A 22,477-nucleotide genomic window follows, 5' to 3' on the forward strand; every position below is an offset into this window, starting at 1 on the left:
GTTTACTCCCACTGATCCCATGACAGTTTCTACTCCCAATGGCCACAGCCTGGCCCCCCAAAAGTCTGAAGGACAGTAAACTGGCCCTTTGTTAAGAACGTTTGGAGACCGCTCGTGTAGATTAATAGGACGGTGCCCTGTAATAATTTATTTAGATAGAAAATTATGGTAGCTTCTTGTCTACCAGATAGAACATCCTCACCCAGTGTAGGGAATTGTGTTGGATTAGTGGAAAACAAAGAAATCCCCCTAGGGATGGGACTATGTAGGCAACCACACTTCCAAATAAGGTAAAAAAGTATATATAAATGTATTGTAAATAAAAACAATTCATAGGATAAGAATATACAAAGGATTGTGACCAAATATTATTCACATAGGTGCATGACGTATAATAAAAATGACATAGGTATGAGAAACAATAATAAAACCACAAAAAATGTAAATGGTATGCGGTGTGAGTCACCAATGCGTGATATACATGTGTAAATCCTCCGAACTGACGCGTTTCAGGCACAGCTGCCTTTCTTCAGGGGTATAACAATGGAGAGATATGATTTCCAGACAAATGTACATGGCGACAAGAGAGTCGCATGCAGATAAAATCACAAAGGGCACCGCTGTGGAAGATGGTGTATCTGGACGGAAACTGCTCCTGGGTGGCACGGACAGAAGCCGTCGTCTCCCCTGTGGTTCCAGCAAGGATCCCCTGAAAAATTGGGTCAGTATGTGGTCCCCTATGGCACTTTTCCACTGCAAGTACCGGCTCGGCACTGCTTGGCCCAGCTCGGCTCAGTTTGCTTTTCCACTGCGTGGTACGAGTCGGCACCTTTCAGCACTGTATAGGCTCTACTCGGCTCGGTTTGCTTTTTCACTAAAGTAGTAAGTGGGTGGGATTACAACGATTCTCTGACCAATCAGTGGCTAGTAGTGACAAACAATCAAGGCTGCATGCAAAGGATTGTGGGATATGGTATAGATATGGCCCGCTTGGAACCCCAACCGCGATGGAACTGTTTAAGCGAGCCGTACCGAACTGTTCTAACATGTACCATGCAGTGGAAAAGCGCCAAACCGAGCCGTACCATGCAGTGGACAAGCGCCAATAGAGAGTAACTTGGAGTGGTCTGCATCACTATCAGTATGTTGCAAAGGAGAAACTGTGCTGGTAAGGTATGTCCAGGCAGGTATGGTACTGCACGTCAGCCGGAGATGGGAATTCCGCCTAATGATGCAGTATGGACCTTCGCTGGTCGTCTGAGGGGCCAGGCAGGAGTATGTGGCGGGATGAGGAGATCCAGACGTCAGCAGCAGCAGCAGTCGCTTTGTATATTCTTATCCTATGAATTGTTTTTATTTTCAATAAATACATTTATACAGTAAACCCCCCTCCGTTGCGGGGGTTACGTTCCGGACCCAGCCGCGAAAAGTGAAAATCCGCGAAATAGAAAAACCTTATTAAAATGCATTGTAGGCATGTTTTTTTTTTTTTTTTTTTTTTTACTGTCACTGTACGTGTAAAAGCATTTTAAAGTCTTTAAACACACTTTTAAAACAATAGAAACTCACGGACCCTTGACTGACATTTTTGACACTTTTGGGGTTACCAGTGACATTACTACAGTAATCAGTGCTATACATATGCACTGTTACTGCAAAATGACACTGGCAGGGAAGGGGTTAACTTTATTGGGGAAGGAGGGGTTAAGTGTGTCCCTAGGGGCGTGCTTCTAACTGTGATTGGACATGGCTACTGGTGTAGGAACAGTGATCAACGGTCCTACATAGTAGAACCGTATGATCACTATTCATACACAGGGGAGAATGACAGGCGGCTTGTTTACAGTAGCCGCCTGCCTTTCTCCCTTCGCGGCGGACGATCGCGAGTGACCGGCGGACATCGGGTCCGCCGGTCACACGCACGGACTTCTGAGGGAACGGGGCGTGCGCTCGCCCGCTATTGGCTCACAATCAAGTGACAGGCGAGTGACGTACCCATACGTCACTTTGCCTGGCCGCGGCTGACCGCCGCAGTATATGTACTTGCGGTGGTCAGCAACCGGTTAAACACATAAGATACTGAGACACATAGCAAGAGCTATGGTAAACCCAAAAATATTTCATTTTTAATGATTTATATAGTAAAATAACATTACAAAAAAAACCCGCAATATACCGGGACTGCAAAAACTGAACCGCGATGGAGCGGGGGTTTACTGTATATACTTTTTACCTTATTTAGAAGTGTGGTTGCCTACAAAGTTCCATCCCCAGGGGGATTTCTTTGTTTTCCACTTTGCATAGGGACGATGGCAACCCACATCCAGGGTTTCCAATAACCGGAGACTCTCTACATTGTGTTGGATTAGTAACTATCAGTGGAGCCAATCACCCGTGAAAGATACTCCACCTAACATCGGTAAGTCGCGTGTCTGCCTGTTTTGAAGGGACCATCCTTTCCTCATGGCCTGGTAGGAATGTCTATTCTCCTTTGTCAGAAGATGATAATCTCCAAGAAAAGGCAATGCATTTAAAAACCAGAGACCCCCCCCCCCCCCCCCATCACCTCGCAAGACTCCTCTGACATCCACCCACAGGACCCCTCTGACAATCTAAAGAATAGTTCACAAACCAGAGTAACCCACCTCCACCCAAGCTCCAGAGTTGACACAGTCGGCAATCCCTCCTGCAATGTATCATCTGTTTTCTTGTGGTTTTGTTTATTTTTTGTCTTTATATATAAATATATTTTTTTGTCTTTGTGGTGGTGAAATTCTGCCGGTGAAATTTCATCAGAGCAGGGCGCCGTCATCTTTTTGAGCTTTGGTTTGTGTTCTGTGTCCTCGGACGACGCCCATCGCACCCACTCTCGTCTGCACACTTCCTCTGTTCCTCGGACGCTCCACCTTGTTCTGTGTGGGAGAGATCTGCTCCGCCATGACACCATAGAGACATTTTATCTATATTTTTGTACCCGCTGCAGTATTACTGTCACTGAGCGTCTAACGTCTCCGCGTCCTTCTGATCTAAGACTGTTAACCTCACCTAGATTTATTTTCTGACATGTTTTCAGAGCTAATGTCTATTTTCCAATAAGAATAAACTATTTTAAAAGTAAAGTGTCTTAATCAGTGAGTCTGGAATGTGCTGCCAGGGCTTTCCCTCTATAAGTGGTGGGTTCTGTCACTGATTACAGCCAGGAAGCAAAGAGAACCTGTGACAAAGCAGAGTACCCCGGACGGAGCTGCCATTCCCTGACTCACAGACTAGAAGGAAGCATGTGTTGTTTTGGACAGAGAAATGCAGTGCCTTGGAAAAGTATTCATAACCCTAGAAATTTTCCACATTTTATCATGTTACAACCAAAAACGTAAATGTATTTTATTGGGATTTTATGTGATAAACCGACACAAAGTGCCACATAATTGTGAAGTGGAAGGAAAATGATAAAAGTTTTTCAAAATGTTTTTACAAATATTTGAAGGTGTGGCGTACATTTGTATTCAGCCCCTGTACTCTGATACCCCTAACTAAAATGTAGTGGAACCAATTGCCTTCAAATAGAGTCCACCTGTGTGTAATTTAATCACCGTATAAATACAGCTGTTCTGTGAAGTCCTCAGAAGTTTGTTAGAGAACATTAGTGAACAAACAGCTTAGTCATTTTGCCCATTCTTCTTTGCAGAATAGCTCAAGCTCTGTCAGATTGGATGGGGGAGCGTCTGAACAGCAATTTTCAAGTCTTGCCACAGATTCTCAATTGGATTTAGGTCTGGACTTTGACTGGGTCATTCTAACACATGAATATGCTTGGATGTAAACCATTCCATTGTAGCTCTGGCTGTATGTTTAGGATCGTTGTCCTGCTGGAAAGTGACCCTCCCCCAGTCTCAAGTCTTTAGCAGACTAAAAGGTTTTCTTCTAAGATTGTCCTGTATTTGGCTTCATCCATCTTCTCAACTCTGACCAGCTTCCCTGTTCCCGCTGAAGAAAAGCATCCCACAACATGATGTCATGTTGTGACAAGCCAAGGAACACACCAGACAGGTCAGGGATAAAGTTGTGGAGAAGTTTAAAGCAGGATTAGGTTATTTTTTTTTTTTTTATATCCAAAGCTTTAAACATCTCACTGGGCACTGTTGAATCCATCATCCAAAAATGGAAAGAGTATGGGACAACTGCAACCCTACCAAGACATGGCCGTCCACCTAAAGTGACAGGCTTAAAAAAGCAGCCAAGAGGTCCATGGTAACTCTGGAGGAGCTGCAGAGATCCACAGCTCAGGTGGGAGAATCTGTCCATAGGACAACTATTAGTCGTGCACTCCACAGATCTTCCCGTTATGGAAGAGGGGCAAGAAGAAAGCCATTGTTGAAAGAAAGTCATAAGAAGTCGGTTTGCCGTTTGCGAGAAGCCATGGGTGGGGACACAGCAAACGTGGAAGAAGGTGCTCTGGTCAGATGAGACCAAAATTCATCTTTTATTTTACCTAAAAGCAAAATGCTATCTGTGATGGAAAACTAACACTGCACATCATTCTGAACACACCATCCCCACCGTGAAACATGGTGGTGGCAACATCATGTTGTGGGGATGCTTTTCTTCAGCGGGCACAGGGAAGCTGGTCAGAGTTGAGAAGATGGATGGAGCCAAATACAGGACAATCTTAGAAGAAAACCTGTTAGTCTGCTAAAGACTTGAGACTGGGGGAGGGTCACTTTCCAGCAGGACAACGATCCTAAACATACAGCCAGAGCTACAATGGAATGGTTTACATCAAAGCATATGCATGTGTTAGAATGGCCCAGTCAAAGTCCAGACCTAAATCCAATTGAGAATCTGTGGCAAGACTTGAAAATTGCTGTTCAGACGCTCCCCATCCAATCCGACAGAGCTTGAGCTATTCTGCAAAGAAGAAGGGGCAAAAATGTCCCTCTCTAGATGTGTGAAGCTGGTAGACATTCCAAAAAAAACTTGCAGCCGTAATTGCAGAGAAAGGTGGTTCTACAAAGTATTGACTCGGGGTGGGGGGGGGGGGGTTGAATACAAATGCACACCACACTTCACATATTTATTTGTAAAAAAAATTTGAAAACCATTTATCAATCATTTTCCTTCCACTTCACAGTTATGTGCCACTTTGTGTTGGTATATCACATAAAACCCCAATAAAATACATTTACGTTTTTGGTTGTAACTTGACAAAATGTGGAAAATTTCAAGGGGTATGAATACTTTTCAAGGCACTGTATAGCGTCAATGACAGGCTTCTCACATGGGTGTACTGCCAGGTGACGGCACACATATTAGTAGCCAATATGTGATGTTGGATCCTGTGTTCATAGGGTGCAAGTTGGGTATTCCTAAGGCCTAACTATACATTTCTTTATCAACCATTGAGGGACATAGCAAATTCAGATACAGTCAAGTCGTACTGCTGCCTACAGGTGCATTCTGATAACAAAAAAAAAAAAAAAAACTGCAGCCAGCCCGCCTGTAGGCAGTATGTCTGTTATTTCTAGTGTTCTAGGAAGATGGATTTTTCATCAGGACTGCTCTATGCATCGTTGCTGGAGCTGATCTGTATATGCAGCTATAGGGAATCGTTTTCTTAAGCCTGACTTTGGATTTCTGTACCCGGATCCTGGAAGGTGACTAAATAGCACTGGATTCCACTTGTGTTTTTCCAAACATCAAGTATTGGTAAAAGTTAGCCTCAGTGTGCTTTCTGGGTCCAATGCCAGTGGCATTGCCTCAGTGGTTGCTCTGTCCCTGGAGCCTCACTCTGTTGAGTAGGTAATATGGACTTCGCTTAGGAAGCCGCCTTACTATTTGCACCACTGGGTGCTTTTCAAATCCCTTGTTACTACTGGTTTACTGTGGAAAGGGTTATCTCTGAGGGATTGATCAATGAAATCCACTAGGTGGTGGGTTGTGCATATGTGCTCCATGCTCTTTCCCTCTATTCAGCATAGAAGAAGCATCATCCTGCCTTGGAAAGCACCATGTGGAACTCTGATCTGTGGTCCATTCCTACAGTCACCCAAGCCATCTGACTTGAATCCATATCAGCTTCCTTGGTTTTTGGGTACCTGAGGCCTTACCGCACCATTTGGGTAGTTGTATTATTTCCAAGTGGTTGCAACATGTCTGTTTATTGACCCAAAAGAAGGACAGGCTCGCTGCTACGGGTGACCCTAATCTATACTCCAGTGGTCCTAGGGTCGTATCTTCAATGCCCTCTGAGGGTTTTGACGTTTCTGACATTTGGAATCTACTCAAGTTTAGAGTCTACATTATCGGAGTCTACTTTAGCTGTGGTGGGTGAGGCTTAGGCCTCCACTGCAGTCACACATGACTTTGGCCAAATTCTCCCAGCTCCTTACAGGTACTGACAGCAGAAGTTGCAAGCACTCATAAAACCAGCAGAGGCATCGGCAGCAGTGACCATCTCTTGCTTAGACCATCACAGTCGATCTCTAGATTAAAGCCTCGTACACACGATCAGATTATAGGAGGAATAATATAGGATTATAATATAGGAAAAACTTTTGTCCATTTTTTTTGTTGCATGCTAGTCTCAAATCGACAGTGAAGAGGTTACTTTCAAACAAAAATTCTCCTACGACAGAATCAACTTCAGAAGTGATGTCATGTGTTGAATTGTTTTGTATGTATTCTTTCGTTTCCGAGCATGAGTAGTTTTGCTCTTACGATTTTTTTCGGATGAAAACTGTATTGATTAAATGAAAATCGGACATTGTGTTCACGTACGATAAAAAATTTATAGCCTGCACATCCAGTTTTTGTCGTCCCAAAATTCGTAATCGGCTATTGAGAGCACTATGCTTACAATCCGAAAATCGGCAGGTTGTTCGTCGGACTAAATTTTACTTCCGATTTTCTTATCGTGTGTACGGGCTTTAATGTTGATGGAACAGTCTCCGGCCAAGCCCCACCTGACAGTGTCAGAACCGTTCCTCTTTGAGAGGGAATTTGTAAAATTGGTAGTCTGTACCCACTGTGGATCTGCCACTGACTAACTTTATAAGGGAAACTACTAGACATGTAAGGGGTTTGACTACCTTTTTAAGGATTCTGTTGACCAGCATTTGGTATTTCTCCTGGCAAGTTCCACCACCTCTATCTTATGTTGGCAGTGACTTTAATCTGTCAGACCATGGCAGAATGGGTTAGATTCCTCAAAAAGGATCTCTCCACCGCCCCAGTAGAGCCCTACTTAATTGAGTCCTTGGAACAAAGGTCTGGAGCTTTATGCTTTGATGTCCATTCAGATATTCAGAGCTGCTGGGAAGCTGATGCCACCTGACATCTTGGGTCTCCACTGATTACCTGCATACAGTCACTTAATGCCCCGTTTCCACTGAGCTTTCTGGTACGGTTCGGTACGGTACGCTATTTATGCCGTTTCCATTGTGAATGGTACCCTAATTCCGAACCGTACCGTACCACTTTTTTGGTACCCTTTCGTTGGGGTACCAAGCACATTAGTACCGTACCAACAGGGTGGAGCTACACTCGGCAGAACTTTGATTGGTTGACAGGGAATCGTCTATCACAGCTTTCCTGCTACACTACGCCTATCATGAAAGGGTACTATTGGCGGTGGAAACGCAAGGTGTACCGTTCCGAACCGTACCGTACCGTACCGTACCACTCATTAGGGACAGTTCAAACATCCATTCTTGCTCCCAGTCGCTCGTTACTCAATAAACAGTCCAGGAGATTTGGTTTTATATTTATTGTGGAACTTGGATGGGAGATGGGAATAGTGGGATACTCCAACTTGAACTATTCACAGTAGATAAGGACAACTCTCACTTGACCTCACCAGGTTATTTTGTGGAAGCAGACACACTGCTTTGACAATACTGCCACTTGTATGGAGGAATTAAGTCTTTCTCTCTTTAGCAGTAGACTTGATGCAACTACATTATCTTCAGGACACTCGCTAGCATCCATTTTAAAGGACCCATCCACTGACTCTTCTAGCAGAAAGGGTGGCCCTCTCAGAATATGCCCCACAACACAGATCTGTACTCACTGTAGGCAGAATCGGATCCTTTCCAGTTTCTCCCCTTCATCAGCTCTTCAGGACATCTGGTTTCAGCTATTCCGACTCTCAGGTTGACCACCTGAGGCTACATGGCAGCTTCTACAGGAGAGGGGCAGCCACCCCCTCCCTCCCGGGACCCCACTCGCCAGCTAAAAGACCCCAAGCACATGTGCCCCTGGCATTTAAACAGTACCCCAGCATACACGGAGGCACTTTCCTCTGCCAATCACTAGGGCTGTAGTAAATGCCTGTGTACTCATTTGTCAGGTTTCCTCCCACTGTCCAATATGCCTCCCTATTGGACCAGTGTGAAACACTCCAGACAAATGGAACTGCACCTGAACACCATGAGCAGACCTCACTAATAGATCCTGCTCTCTGGTAGGCAGAGAGCAATATAATTGTACCTGGCAATCTCTCTTCTAGCACCTACCTAGGAGGGAGCTACACTTGCTTGACTGTCAAGGGATGTAGTCTCTTAGAATCTATAGTTAATACTATCATCAAGGACTCAATGGGAGGTCACATCATAGTCCTTCTTCTATGTGGGAGGTCCAGGGAGAGGTCAGCTGAGTCCTTTCCTTCTCCCTCATCTACTTATGCAGTAGGTGCCCCCAGAGCCTGACTTGCACATTACATAAAGCTAAAACTCAGATACTGGCTAGGCTTGCTAGAAAAACTTGGTGCATTCCAAATTCTACAAATGGGAGGCTGTTTTTGCAACCTTGCAGATCTTGTGGTAGCTTGCTTTTCAGGTGCAGAGAGCTCCTCTATAGGCGAACAGGCTAAAACCTTGCCTTTGGCACTGCAAAATCTGTCTGCATCTAGCCTTGCCAGGTTTCAGTGTTAACAATTATCTGTCACCTGTAGGAGGTAATAATCGTCTCTTGATGGAAAGGTCCACAGCTTGCTAAACAAAAATGGCAACTGACCCAAATGTGTGACTAGCTTTTAGAACAAGGTGCACATGTAAGGGCTATGCACACAGCAAACATAACAAAATGTATTTCCCACCACACTTACCAGCTAGTCAGAAAATGTTTTTTTTTGCACATCATTTGCAAAATAATGTATATATAAAAGCTGCACTTCCTTGTCAAGGTCCCTTTGCATAGTGTGATCCTAACACTAATCTGTGTTAAAATGTTTCCATGCTAGAGCATCTATGGCAATGGATGAATTAAGGGCAGATATGCCCAGGCATCCCTAAATGGCGGCCCATGATCCAGGTCTGTCCCACCTCAGTTCCGCCATTTGGGAGCCAGTTTTTCACCTCAGCTGCTGTGGAGCAGTGAGTCAGGCTAGATTGCCGGGAAGCACAGCTGCTTAGGATGAAGAGCAGCTGCTGGAGCTTCACCATCCGGTGATTGGTTGTTTGTTTGGTTGCTGGGACCGCCCTGGGCATGCCCACAAGCTGTGCAGGGATGATGCGCCTGCAGCGGAAGTGACGGCGAGGCCATTGCAGTGCATTGTGGGACCAAAGAGGACGCAGAAGAGGACTCGCTGGCTTCAGCTGCCCACACCTGAGATGGCAGCGCTGGAGAAGAAATTTTCAAGGTAAGTATTTCTTCTAAAAGGTAAGTGCGACCTGGGACAGTTCATAGGCTATCCATTGTGGAATGCCCTAGCCCTGACTGTCCCGGGGCTATTTTTATTAAAAAATCATGTCAGAGGCCGGAACTCTGCTTTAACTCCAGCAGCTGCCGATCCCACCCTCCATCCAGAGCTGTGTTTTTCTCTCGCTCTCTGCTCTGCTTACCTGTAACTGGTCACTACAGCAAGGAGCACTGGAAAGACAACCCTTATAAAAAAAAAAAAGTCCAAGCTCAACTTATCGACCAAGCTATGACCAACCAAATTGACCAGTCCAACAGTATGCGTTAAAAAACGGGTTTCTGCTGCCCCCCCCCCCGTGTGCTCTACAGCCCCCCTCGTTCCTACAGCTCTGCAAGGTTCCCTTCCCTCTTCCACCTGCTGCTGCGTGGGATCTGTGAGGATGAAGCATTTTCTGAATGGAGAGTCACTGATCCCCACCGATCACTGATTCTGTCCGTTCATAACTGAAACACAGTAAACTGTGTTTACTATGCTTCAGTATGTGAATGAATGGGAAGCTCTGTGCAGAGCTATTCCCTCTATTCCTCAGAGGAGATGGAAAGCCGTATCCTTCTTCTCCTTTCTCTTTTTTTTTAACACAAAAAGGTGCTTTATTGAAATAATTAAAACATGGCACAGAAAACATCAACAAACAGTTGTAAACGTAAATAGTGCAATACAAAGTGATTGTAGATAAGCCGGGAATAGGATAATACCTGAGACACAGAAATATAGTATATAGGAAATCCCCGGTAATCAAATGCCGAAGAGAGGCAGAAAGTTCACAGCAAAACATCTTATAACGTTACAACAGACATTGGAGTCTTGTTGTTGATTCAAAATTCGATGTAAACTATTGGATATTACATATATCAGTCACAGTACTGCAATGTGGCTTCAACTCCTTGACGGAGAAGAGGATAGAAGAGAGTCCGTCAAGGAGGCGAAGCGGGGGGGGGGGGGATAGAGGAAAAAAGTGAGAAAGAAGAGACAGTTGAACAAACAAATGGATGAGGAGGGGGGGTAGGGGATATGGGGGGGGTAGGGGGCAAAGGATAATGGGGGAGCGGATAATGATCTGAGAATTCCCATATCAAGCCTAAGAGCTCAGGAGTACAGGTCGTGTTTGTGCTATCTAGAGGGTATTAGAGAAGGGTAATATCTTGAAGGGATTACATCACGTGGTAGATTTCAGTGCGAGGTATTCTTGAGAGGTTGTAAATAGGGACCAATTAGCCCACATTTTGTGAAATGGTTCATTCCTCTCAGTTTTCATGGCCACTGTCCTTTCCATTTCGTACAACTGATCAAGTTTCATGATCCAATCTCTGAGGGGGGGGGGGAGCAGTCGAGGAATTCCACTGTAAGGGAATTAGGCTCTTAGCGATGTTCAACATGTGTCTTACCAAGGAAGACTTGTATTTCTTGTAGGAGAATGCATTAATATGAAGCAAAAACGTGGGAGCATCGTAATCTAGATCAAGCCCTGTTATGTGCTTAATCCAGTGAGAGATTGACTTCCAAAAAGGTTTAATTTTAGGGCAAGACCACCAGATATGTAGAAAACTACCCTGGTCTGCATTGCATCGCCAGCATCTCTCAAATGCACTAGGGTACCATTTTTTAAGAGTCACCGTTGTTCTATACCATTGCATTCTAACTTTGAACGAATTCTCTTGTAGTTTAGTGCTAATAGAGCATTTATACGAGAAAACACATGACCTCCTCCATTGGATATCAGTAATTTTTTTGCCAAGAACCCTTTCCCAACTGCATTTGTAGGAATCAGGTACGTTTCCATTTGTAGCATTCAGCCATTTGTAGGCCAAGGAGGTGACTCTCCTAAGAGGAATTTGGAGTAAGCAGTATCTTTCAAATTCAGTGGGTTCCCTATACAGGAGGGTTCTGTTTTTGTGGTTTTTGAGGAAGTCATGTATCTGCACGTAATTCCAGTACGTCAGTGGATGTCTAGAGGAGCATTTGGATTTTAATGTCTCAAAACTCAGAATTTTCCCATTGCAAAAGCATTTGGCAGCTACTAGGGGTGTCAGTTTCCCATTTGCCAATCTGATCAGTGAGTTATTCTGTAACCCTGGTGGAAAGTCCGGATTGTTATATAGACATGTGAGTGGGCCTGGGTAAGATGAGAGGTTGTATTTTACCATGTCTTTACGAAATATGTTGAGGGTGGTGCTTATCAGTGGGTGTGTTTTAATCTCCTATGGGTAAGTTAAATGATTGGACCATAGTAAATGTTGTGTGTGGAACTGGGTCCAGTGTTTTTCAATATTAACCCAATCTTTGGTCTTATCGTGGCAATGCCAATCGATAATCCTTGTAAGGTGAGTGGCCATATAATACTTATAAAAATTGGGCATACCCATCCCTCCATCTTCTCTATTACGTTGTAGGTATCGAAAATTAATTATTTCTCTGTCTCAAAGGTGGAATATCAGAGGTCTGTTTAGACTCCTGATATTTCACCAAAGCCCCCAACAGGGCTCCTAAAAAATTGTAAAAAAAATATTTAAAAAAATAATATTGTTAAAAAAAAATGAATAAAACAACTTGTAGAAAAAAAAATTAATAAAAATAAAAAATTACTGACACCAGTGGCAGAACTACCACACACACATTGCACTTGCGATCATCCCATGCCTTCTGCCACCAGGCTGGGGGGGAAGGGTTTCTTGCATCGGGGCCCTGAAGGTTCTAGTTATGCCTCTGAGCATAGTGATAATGCATTTAGGGTGTAAAACAGGCGGTTAGAAGGCAACATATTGCCTTTTTACTGCCTGTCAAATGCCTCTGAAAAGCGATATGGGCATTTTCTTGCTAGTACTATGAACAACCCGTAAAAAAAAAAAAAAAATCACTTATGATTTGTACACATATAAGGTTCCATGCACATGGGACGTTAGAAAAAACGTGCTGCAAAGCTAGTTCTGACGCCGGGAAAAAGCAGCTGTTAAATGTGCTTTCAGTAGCTTTTTCCATTGACGTTATTGCATATTTGGCCACGTTGCTTTTAGCAGCGTTTTTTCTGCCTCCATTCAAAATCAATGGTTCCCTATGGGAGCCTATTGATTTGAATGAAAGTCGCACCGCAAGTCGGATCAGGATGATCCGACTTGCGGTGCGACTTACGCTGTGAAAATCTTGAGGGGGAACTCCACGCCAAAAATGGGAAAAAAAACTGCATGGGGGTCCCCCCCAGGTTCCAAACCAGGCCCTTTGGGTCTGGTATGGAATTTGAGGGTAGCCCCACGCCGAAAAAACAGCGTGGGGTCCCCCCCAAGATCCATACCAGACCCTTATCCAAGCACGCAGCCCGGTAGGGCAGGAAGGGGGAGGGGATGAGCGAGCGGCCCCACCCCCCCTGGACCATACCAGGCCACATACCCTCAACATGGGGGGGTGTTGGTGCTTTGGGGCAGGGGGAGCTCTGCACCCCCCCACCTCAAAGCACCTTGCCCCCATGTTGATGAGGACAAGGGCCTCATCCCCACAACCCTGGCCGGTGGTTGTGGGGGTCAGCTGGCAGGGGGCTCATCGGAATCTGGAAGCCCCCTTTAACAGGGGGGCCCCCCAGATCCCGGACCCCCTCCCTATGTGAATGGGTATGGGGTACACTGTACCCCTACCAATTCGCCCCATAAAAGGCAGTGTATGTAAATAACGACCGGAGAAGTTTTGGAAAGTTTATTAAAAATCTTCATCCATACTTCTCCACTCTGGTCTTCTTCCTCTCCGCTCTTCTTGTCTTCTGCTCTTTTGCTGTCCGCTCTTCTGCTGTCTAATCTTCTGCTCTTTTGCCCTCGGCTCTTCTTCCTCCGGTCCTCCTCCGACGCTGTCCCCGGTGATTATGCCGGTCTCTGCAGCTTGTTATATAGCCATTAGGGGCTATATAACATGTCACAGTCTAAGGGCCTGGTTTGGAACCTGGGGGGGGACCCCCACGCAGTTTTTTTCCCATTTTTGGTGGAGTTCCCCCTCAAGATTCTCACAGCGCAAGTCGCACCGCAAGCCGGATCATCCTGATCCGACTTGCGGTGCGCCTTCCATTCAAATCAATAGGCTCCCATAGGGAACCATTGATTTTGAATGGAAGAAAAAAAAACGTAGAACGTGGCTGAACGTACTTCATCATGGTTGGTCCCGTTTTTGCGTTTGAAACGCCGGGAAACACACGTTCGAACGCAAATAATTGCGTTCCAAAAAACGTCCCTGAACTCAACTGCCTACAAATGACTGTAAACGACCCTGTGTACATGGACAGATAAGATAACATGCAGGTGGGCTTAGGGGCTCCTGAAAAAAAACGCCCAACTGCTCCTAAACAGCCATTTACAACGTCCCGTGTACATGGAGCCTTTAGGGGTCAGGCTTAAAAGTAATGTGCACACACACACACATATACATACTCATATATAAGTACATATATATAAATACACACATATATAAGCATACACATATAAGTGCACACACACACATACATAGATATATACAGTGTGTATGTGTGTGTATATATATATATATATATATATATGCACATATGCAAACACATATAAACACACACACATATATACAGTATCTCACAAAAGTGAGTACACCCCTCACATTTATGTAAATATTTTGTTATATCTTTTCATCTGATAACACTGAAGAAATGACACTTTGCTACAATGTAAAGTAGTGAGTGTTCAGCTTGCATAACGGTGTAAATTTGCTGTCCCCTCAAAATAACTCAACACACAGCCATTAATGTCTACACTGCTGGCAACAAAAGTGAGTACACCCCCTGAGTGAAAATGTCCAAATTGGGCCCAATTAGCCATTTTCCCTCCCCGGTGTCATGTGACTCGTTAGTGTTACAAGGTCTCAGGTGTGAAAAAAGAATTGTTGCGCTACATAAAGATGGCCTAGGCTATAAGAAGATTGCCAAGAACCTGAAACTGAGCTGCAGCACGGTGGCCAAGACCATACAGCGATTTAAATGGACAGGTTCCACTCAGAACAGGGCTCGCCAAGGTTGACCAAAGAAGTTGAGTGCACGTGCTCAGCGTTGTATCCAGAGATTGTCTTTGGGAAATTGACGTATGAGTGCTGCCAGCATTGCTGCAGAGGTTGAAGGGGTGGGGGTCAGCCTGTCAGTGCTCAGGCAATACGCCACACGCTTCATCAAATTGGTCTGCATGGCTGTCATCCCAGAAGGAAGCCTCTTCTAAATATGTTGCACAAGAAAGCCCGCAAACAGTGTGCTGAAGACAAGCAGACTAAGGACATGGATTACTGGAACCATGTCCTGTGGTCTGATGAGAACAAAATAAATGTATTTGGTTCAGATGGTGTCAAGCGTGTGGCGGCAACCAGGTGAGAGGTATAAAGACAAATGTCTTGCCTACAGTCAAGCATGGCGGTGAGAGTGTCATGGTCTGGGGCTGCATGAGTGCTGCCGGCACTGGGGAGCTACAGTTCATTGAGGGAACCGTGAATGCCAACATGTACTGTGACATACTAAAGCAGAGCATGATCCCCTCCCTTCGGAGACTGGGCCGCAGGGCAGTATTCCAACATGATAACGACCCCCAAACACACCTCCAAGACGACCACTGCCTTTCTAAGGAAGCCGAGGGTAAAGGTGATGGACTGGCCAAGCATGTCTCCAGACCTAAACCCTATTGAGCATCTGTGGGGCATTTTCAAACATAAGGTGGAGGAGCGCAAGGTCTCTAACATCCACCAGCTCCATGATGTCGTCGTGGAAGAGGACTCCAGTGGCAACCTGTGAAGGTCTGGTGAACTCCATGCCCAAGAGGGTTAAGGCAGTGCTGGAAAATAATGGTGGCCACACAAAATATTGACACTTTGGGCACAACACTTTTCACTTAGGGGTGTACTCACTTTTGTTGCCAGCGGTTTAGACATTATCCTCAGAGAGTTCTTTGCCATGAGGTGCCATGTTGAACTTTCAGTGATCAGTATAAGAGAGTGAGAGCGATAACACCAAATTTAACACACCTGCTCCCCATTCACACCTGAGACCTTATAACACTAACGAGTCACATGACATTGGGGAGGAAAAATGGCTAATTGGGCTTAATTTGGACATTTTCACTTAGGGGTGTACTCGCTTTTTTTGCAAGCAGTTTAGACATTAATGGCTGTGTGTTGAGTTATTTTGAGGGGACAGCAAATTTACACTGTTATACAAGCTGTACACTCACTACTTTACATTGTAGCAAAGCGTAATTTCTTTAGTTTTGTCACATGAAAAGATATAATAAAATATTTACAAATATGTGAGGGGTGTACTCCTTTTATAAAATGTCAGAGTACTGTACCTTAACTTCCTGTACAGTATTGAACTGTAGGGGGAAGCAGAGAGCACAGCACACACTGTGCTTTCACTTTCTTAAAGCGGAGTTCCGGGCTCAAAAACAACTTTGGCCCATCAGCTTGCTGTGAATGCCCTAAAAATCAAATGGATACTCCCGAATTTTTATTTTCTTTACTTACCTTGTTTTTTTAATAAAGTATTCTTACCTTCCTTCTACTTCCTCCCTCTTCGGCCACGGCCTACGCCATCTCTTCCTGCTTGCGATGACTCCTGGGAGCTGAACGTCATCGCTCCCAGGAGTCAATGCGCCTGCACCGCCCCCACTCGTCAGTTCCCATGCAGGCGCGTCATTCCCTGCTAAACAGCTTCTGGGCATGCCCGGAAGCTGTGCAGGGATGACACGCCGGCCCCGGAAGTGACGAGCGGGGCTGGTGCAGGCATTCTGGGACGAAGAGGACGCCGAAGAGGACGCACTGGCTTCAGCTGCCCACATCCGAGATGGCAGCGCTGGAGAGGAAATTTTCAAGGTAAGTATTTCTTCTAAAACGTAAGTACGACCTGGGACAGTTCAGAGGCTATCCATTATGGAATGTACTAGCCCTGACTGTCCCGGGGGTATTTTTATCTAAATGTCATCTCCGAGGCCGGAACTCCGCTTTAAGCCCTTGCCGCTCCTCCTATCTAGCATGATGCCTGGTCGCGATGGCAACTCCTGCACGTCCGCCCCTGCTGCAGGGGCAGACCCAGAGGTGGTTCATGTCACGCCAGCTGGAGCCAAGAATGGTGGTTTGCGATAATGGCACAAACCTCCTGTCCACCCTTAGGAAAAGTTGACACGTCCTCAATTTGGAGGTGCAGCGTTTTTTAAATAGGTACCCAGGGTTGGAAGATCTGCTGAAGCAGTCCAGAAGAGTCTGTAGTCATTTCAGTCATACACAGCCAGTGCTCTGTTGAAATTCAGTGGGAATTCCACCTGCCTGTAAACTGCCTGATTTGTGACATGCCCACCAGGTGGAACTCAACTTTGGCAATGCTGCAGCGGCTGCACATACAGCAGAGGGCTGTCACCAAGTACCTGTCTGAGTATGGCATAATGATAGGCTATGATTTTTTTTCCTCACGCCAATGGCTGCTGATAAAGGATGCATGCACTGCACTGTCACCATTTGAGGAGACCACAAGGATGGTGAGCCGTGACAATGCATACATCAGTGACACAATCCCCATTGTGTTCCTGCTAAAGCGGACTCTGCGTGGCATAATGGGCAGGGCACTCGAGGCAGAACATTAAGAGGAAGAGGAGGATTTCCTTTCCTCTCAAGGCCCACTTTATGCAGACACTATTCTTCCTACGCCACAGAACATACAAGAGGAGAGGGAGGAGGAGGAAGAGGAGGAGGATTCTGGAAGCTTTGGAGGCATTGAAGCAGAGCAAGACATATGTCAACCCTTAACAGATGGTTTTCCATCCCCAGAACCCTTGGAAGTAGTACGTGGCTTGGAGGAGGCAGTTCCAGATACTATAATCCGCGGTGACCCCGAAGAGTCTGCTTCTCATGCTTCCGCAAACTTGCGGTGCATGGGACCCCTTATTCTTCAAAGCCTGTGAAAAGACCCGAGAATACGTGGCTTTAAGGAGAAAGATCATTATTGATTGCCAAACCTCCTTGACCACTGTTGCAAGGGGAAGTCTCGGAACTCATCCCATCCCCACAGAGGGAGCAGAAGATGAAATCTCTTGAGGACACCTTAAAGAGGAATTTATATAACACCTTTCCCGACTCTGGTAGGTTACAGTCTGGTGGAAAAGATTGTTTTGAGGCTTATTTTCTGTTGAGGCTTCTGTCAAGAGAGGAGTGGTGGAGAAGTGGGACGCCTCATTGATGCCTTTCAAAATTTTTTTGGTCCTCAGCGCCCAGGGCTGTCAGCTTCCACATCCCATCGGCAGCATCTTCATCATATGGTGGGAGATTATCTAGCAGCGAAAACAGATATAGAGAGCTTTCAAGTTGACGATCCACTGGGTTACTGGGTCATGAGAATAGACTACTGGCCAGAACTTTCCCAGTTTGCAATAGAGCTGCTGTGCTGCCCTGTATCCAGCATGCTTTCTGAATGGGCATTTAGTGCTGCCGGAGGTTTTGTGACAGATAAGAGAGCGCGTCTGTCCACAGGCTCCGTGGACTGGCTGACATTTATCAAAATGAATCAATCCTGAATTAGCAGAAACTATCAATCCTTTGATGCTGATGTTGCTGCTAAGAGTGCTTTCTGGCATCTCTGAAATACTGTCTAGGCTGCCTTGCTTTGTGGGTGTTGATTTCATCTGGAAGAATTTTTTTGGTGTAGGTTTATTGGGCACAATTTACACCCAAAGACCAATATTTACATATCTGTTTGACAGGTGCATATAATTTAAAATTTTGACAGCAGGGCCAATTCTTGCTTTCATCAAGATTTCCTCAAAAGGGTTATGGTATGAAGGCACCACTGACACCTGAAGACCAATTTATCTGCACCTGTTTGACAGGTGCATATCATTTACATTTTTCACAGCAAGGTCAATTCTTGCTTTGATCATGAGTACCTTTATAGGGCTACAGTGTGAAGGCACCATCAACGCCCAAAGCCCAATTTTTCCGCACCTGTTACTTCTATCCAAAGTCTGGGAAAGAGACACCAGAATTTATCCAAAAAATTCTCTAATCTTGTTCCCAGTGTGCACTACATTGTGGCCTCATCGTACAGACTGGCTCCACAAGCAGTTGTTTATAAAAATAACGAAAGCTTGAATTAAAAAAAATTTTTTTTGGCTTTATATATGTCATTATTGCTGCAGCCGGCTCTATACATGGTTCAGATGTGCCACATTACAGGAAGACTAGGGGGGATCCCCCAGGAACTATATTAATTTAATTTTTAATTTTTATTGTTATTTCTCATTTTGATGGTTTCACTTTAGTCATCAGTAAATCACTGCTCATTAGAAAAATTTTGATTTTTACAAAGTTTTTTTTTTATTGATGCATATCCCCCAGGGCAGTACCTTTTTGATTTTTCCAGTTCAGGTCCCATAGACCTCAATGGGGTTTGTTATTCGGTCCCGAACTTTTGCAATGTTCTAAAGTTCTGCCACGAACCAACAGGGGGGTCGTTTGGCCCATCTCTATCTGTGAATAAACAGGTGTCACACAGGTGGCCCTTATTTAAGAAGGAAGGCAGCAAATGTTGTACATGCTGGGTATAGTGCATTTCTCACTAAAAATCTGAGTAAAATGGGTCGTTTCAGACAGAAGAACAGCGTACTTTGAGTAAAAAGTTGATTGGAGAAGGGAAAACCTAAAAAGAAGTGCAGAAACTGATGCTGCTCAGCTGAAATGATCTCAAATGCTTTAAAATGGCAACCAAAACCAGAAAGACGTGAAAGAAAATGGAAAACTACCATTCGAATGGATCGAAGAATAGTCAAAATGGCAATTGATCAGCCGATAATCAACTCCAGGGTGATCAAAGAAGTTGTAAAGTTACCTGTGAGTACTGTAACAATTAGAAGACACCTATGTGAAGCCAAGCTATCAGCAAAAAAACCCCGTAAAGTCCCGGTGTTGAAAAAACGACATGTGCTGAAGAAGTTTACTATTTGCCAAAGAACACATTGACTGGCCTAAAGAGAAATAGTGCAACATTTTGTGGACTGATGAAAGCAAGACTTTTCTTTTTGGGTCTAAGGGCTGCAGACAGTTTGTCAGACGACCTCCAAACACTGAATTCAAGCCACAGTACACTGTGCAGCATGGTTGCACAAGCATCAAGATATGGTGATGTTTCTCATACTATGGTGTTGGGCTTATTTATTGCATACCAGGGATCATGGATCGTTTGAATACATCAAAATACTGGAAGACCTCATGTTGCCTTATGCAAAAGAGGAAATGCCCTTGAAATGGGTGTTTCAACAAGACAACAACCCCAAACACACCAGTAAGCGAGCAGCATCTTGGTTCTAGACAAACAAGATTAACGTTTTCGAGTGGCCAGCCCTATCCCTGGACCTTCATCCAATAGAAAACTTGTGGGGGTGACATCAAAAATGCTGTTTTCGAGGTAAAATCAAGAAATGCAGAGAAATTGTGGAATGTAGTGCAATCGTCCTGGGCTGGAATACCTGTTAAAAGGTGCCAGAAGTTGGTGGACTCCATGCAATACAGATGTGAAGCAGTTCTCAGAAACAGTGGTTATACAACTAAATATTAGTTCAATTATTTACGGGAAAGCTCAATCTTCAAGCATTTTTCAGTTTATACAGCAAATGTTTGAGTTTGTAAAGAAAAATGCAGCCACTTTGGAAAAGCCTAATATTTCTTTTTCTTTACTTTCTGTAACATAATAACAATTTTGAAACATTTTTCTTCATGTTTTATTTGGAATAGACTGTGTAGTGTTCCCAATGCATTTGTGTGTATGGAAAGAAAGGTTTTAGAAGGATTGTGATCTTTACTTACTTTTTTAAACACACTGCTATTTTTTTTTAGCAGAACTTATGTCCAACGGAGATGGTTTTACTTTCCAGCATCAGTCTGTGTGAAAAAATGTAGGCATTACACCTGATGTATCGCCATCTAGTAGGTTTCTGTTGTTTAGGAACTTTAATCTTGGTGCATATGGGAGGCCACTATATTATTCCAGCCCATCAAAAACACTTAAGCCATGATTGGTGGTTTGAGGTCATGTGACCTCAGCTGGGCACAGCTTGTTATTCAGGGAACCTATCCCGGGCCAGTACCAAGCAGATGGCAACTTCACCGTTCTGTAGGCCCTGAAGAGGATCTCCTGATCTTAAAATACCTACCGCTACGTCCTGTATGGAGAGAACATGTGACACTCCCCCCCCCCCCCCACCAGGGCCAGGACAAGGGGTGGGCGAAAGGGTCGGCTGCCCTTGGCGCAATGGTTTACTCTCCGAGGGTGCATTCCTTCTGTTACAAGGCTGACAGAAGTAGTGACAGCGGCAGTGATTTTGACAAGTGAGTGACTGCTGGGCATAGGATCCCCTAAGCTTGCACATTGTGAATAGGGGGGCACAGTTTGACATCTTTGCCCTGGGCGCTGGGTGACCTTGTCCCGGCACTGCCCCCCTCACACTGTGCCTGAGCAGCCAATCAGCTGGTGCAGGTGCAGTCACATGGGAGTGGAGCGTACAGCCTTATGTAGTGAAGAAGGATCATCTGCCAATGTATTCTGACTTCAAGTTGATGCTCTACATGCTTCCTCCAGGACAGTCACTCAGAAAGCATGAAAGGCAGACACAGCCAGGAAATCCGCACTTCCAGGAGGTCCCAAATGGCCTCCTGTATTTTTCTCAGTGCATTATATACAAATGGCAAATTCACTTTTATATCAGCACCAGACCCCCATACAATTCCAACATATACATCACATACCAATGGTCACTTCTTCACAACAAACTTTATTGAGCTGCTTGTGCTTGAACAGTGGACGAGCTCCACCCCATGCAGTGCCCACCACTCCCCCCCCCCCACACTCAGGCACAGCTGAGCATCGTTTGCCCCCCCCCTCCCCCCGGAGTGGTTGAGATCAGCAGTTTGTGCCATTGATAAAGTGCTGGGTTTGTTTCCCTGTGCAGATTCATCTGAATATATTCTGTATTTATATATCATTTATATCTGAACTCTGTCATTTCCCCAGGAACCACTTTCCCAGGACACACACACCATCAATAAATACAATCTTCCTGTGTTCTCCGGATCTGTGCAATATGTGAAGAGGATAGCCCTGTCCTCAGGCATGCAGCCGCTCAGGACGCCAGGATTCGGGTTATCCTGAATAAGTGCAATGTCGTGTCAGTGTGCTCACATCTCAGTCTCAGCGAGGAGGCTGTCCCCCAGGCCAGAGGTTAGGAGGACTCTGTGCGGTCCGGGACCTGTGGAGGAGGAAACACAGAACTATCACAGACACTTCGGATAACACTCCACCCAACTCTAGTACTGGACACACAGCAAGAGTTACAATACACACACTGCCCTCTGCCATATCCTGCATACTCTGCACATACTGCCCACTGTCATACCCTCAGCACCCCTCTTCTGCACATACTGCCCACGGTCATACCCTCCACACTCCTTTTCTATACATATTGCCCTCTGTCATACCCTCCACACTCCTTTTCTATACATACCGTCCACTTTCATACCTTCCACACTCCTCTCCTGTACATACTGCCCACTGTCATACCCTCGGCACCCCTCACCTGCACATACTGCCCTCTGTCATACCCTGCACACTCCTTTTCTATACATACTGCCCTCTGTCATACCATCCACACTCCTTTTCTATACATACCGTCCACTGTCATACCCTCCACACTCCTCTCCTGCACATACCGCACACTGTCAAATCCTTCACACTCCTCTCCTGCACATACTGCCCCCTGTCATACCCTCCAC

The 22,477-nt window shown here is 45.1% G+C and overlaps 1 protein-coding gene across 1 annotated transcript in view; it reads right to left on the reverse strand.

Annotated features, from left to right (window-relative positions):
- Positions 1-21,574: 21,574 nt before the first annotated feature.
- LRRC73 (leucine rich repeat containing 73) overlaps positions 21,575-22,477 on the reverse strand; it is a 41,063-nt gene continuing 40,160 nt past the window's right edge. Inside the window, exon 7 of the mRNA XM_082249148.1 lies at positions 21,575-21,954. Coding sequence (XP_082105274.1) covers positions 21,884-21,954 — 71 coding nt within the window. The 3' untranslated portion in view covers positions 21,575-21,883. The remainder of the gene's footprint in view (positions 21,955-22,477) is intronic.

The sequence above is a fragment of the Pelophylax lessonae genome (genome assembly GCF_965119305.1).
Source record: "Pelophylax lessonae genome assembly, chromosome: 3".
Classification (NCBI taxonomy): Eukaryota; Metazoa; Chordata; class Amphibia; order Anura; family Ranidae; genus Pelophylax; species Pelophylax lessonae.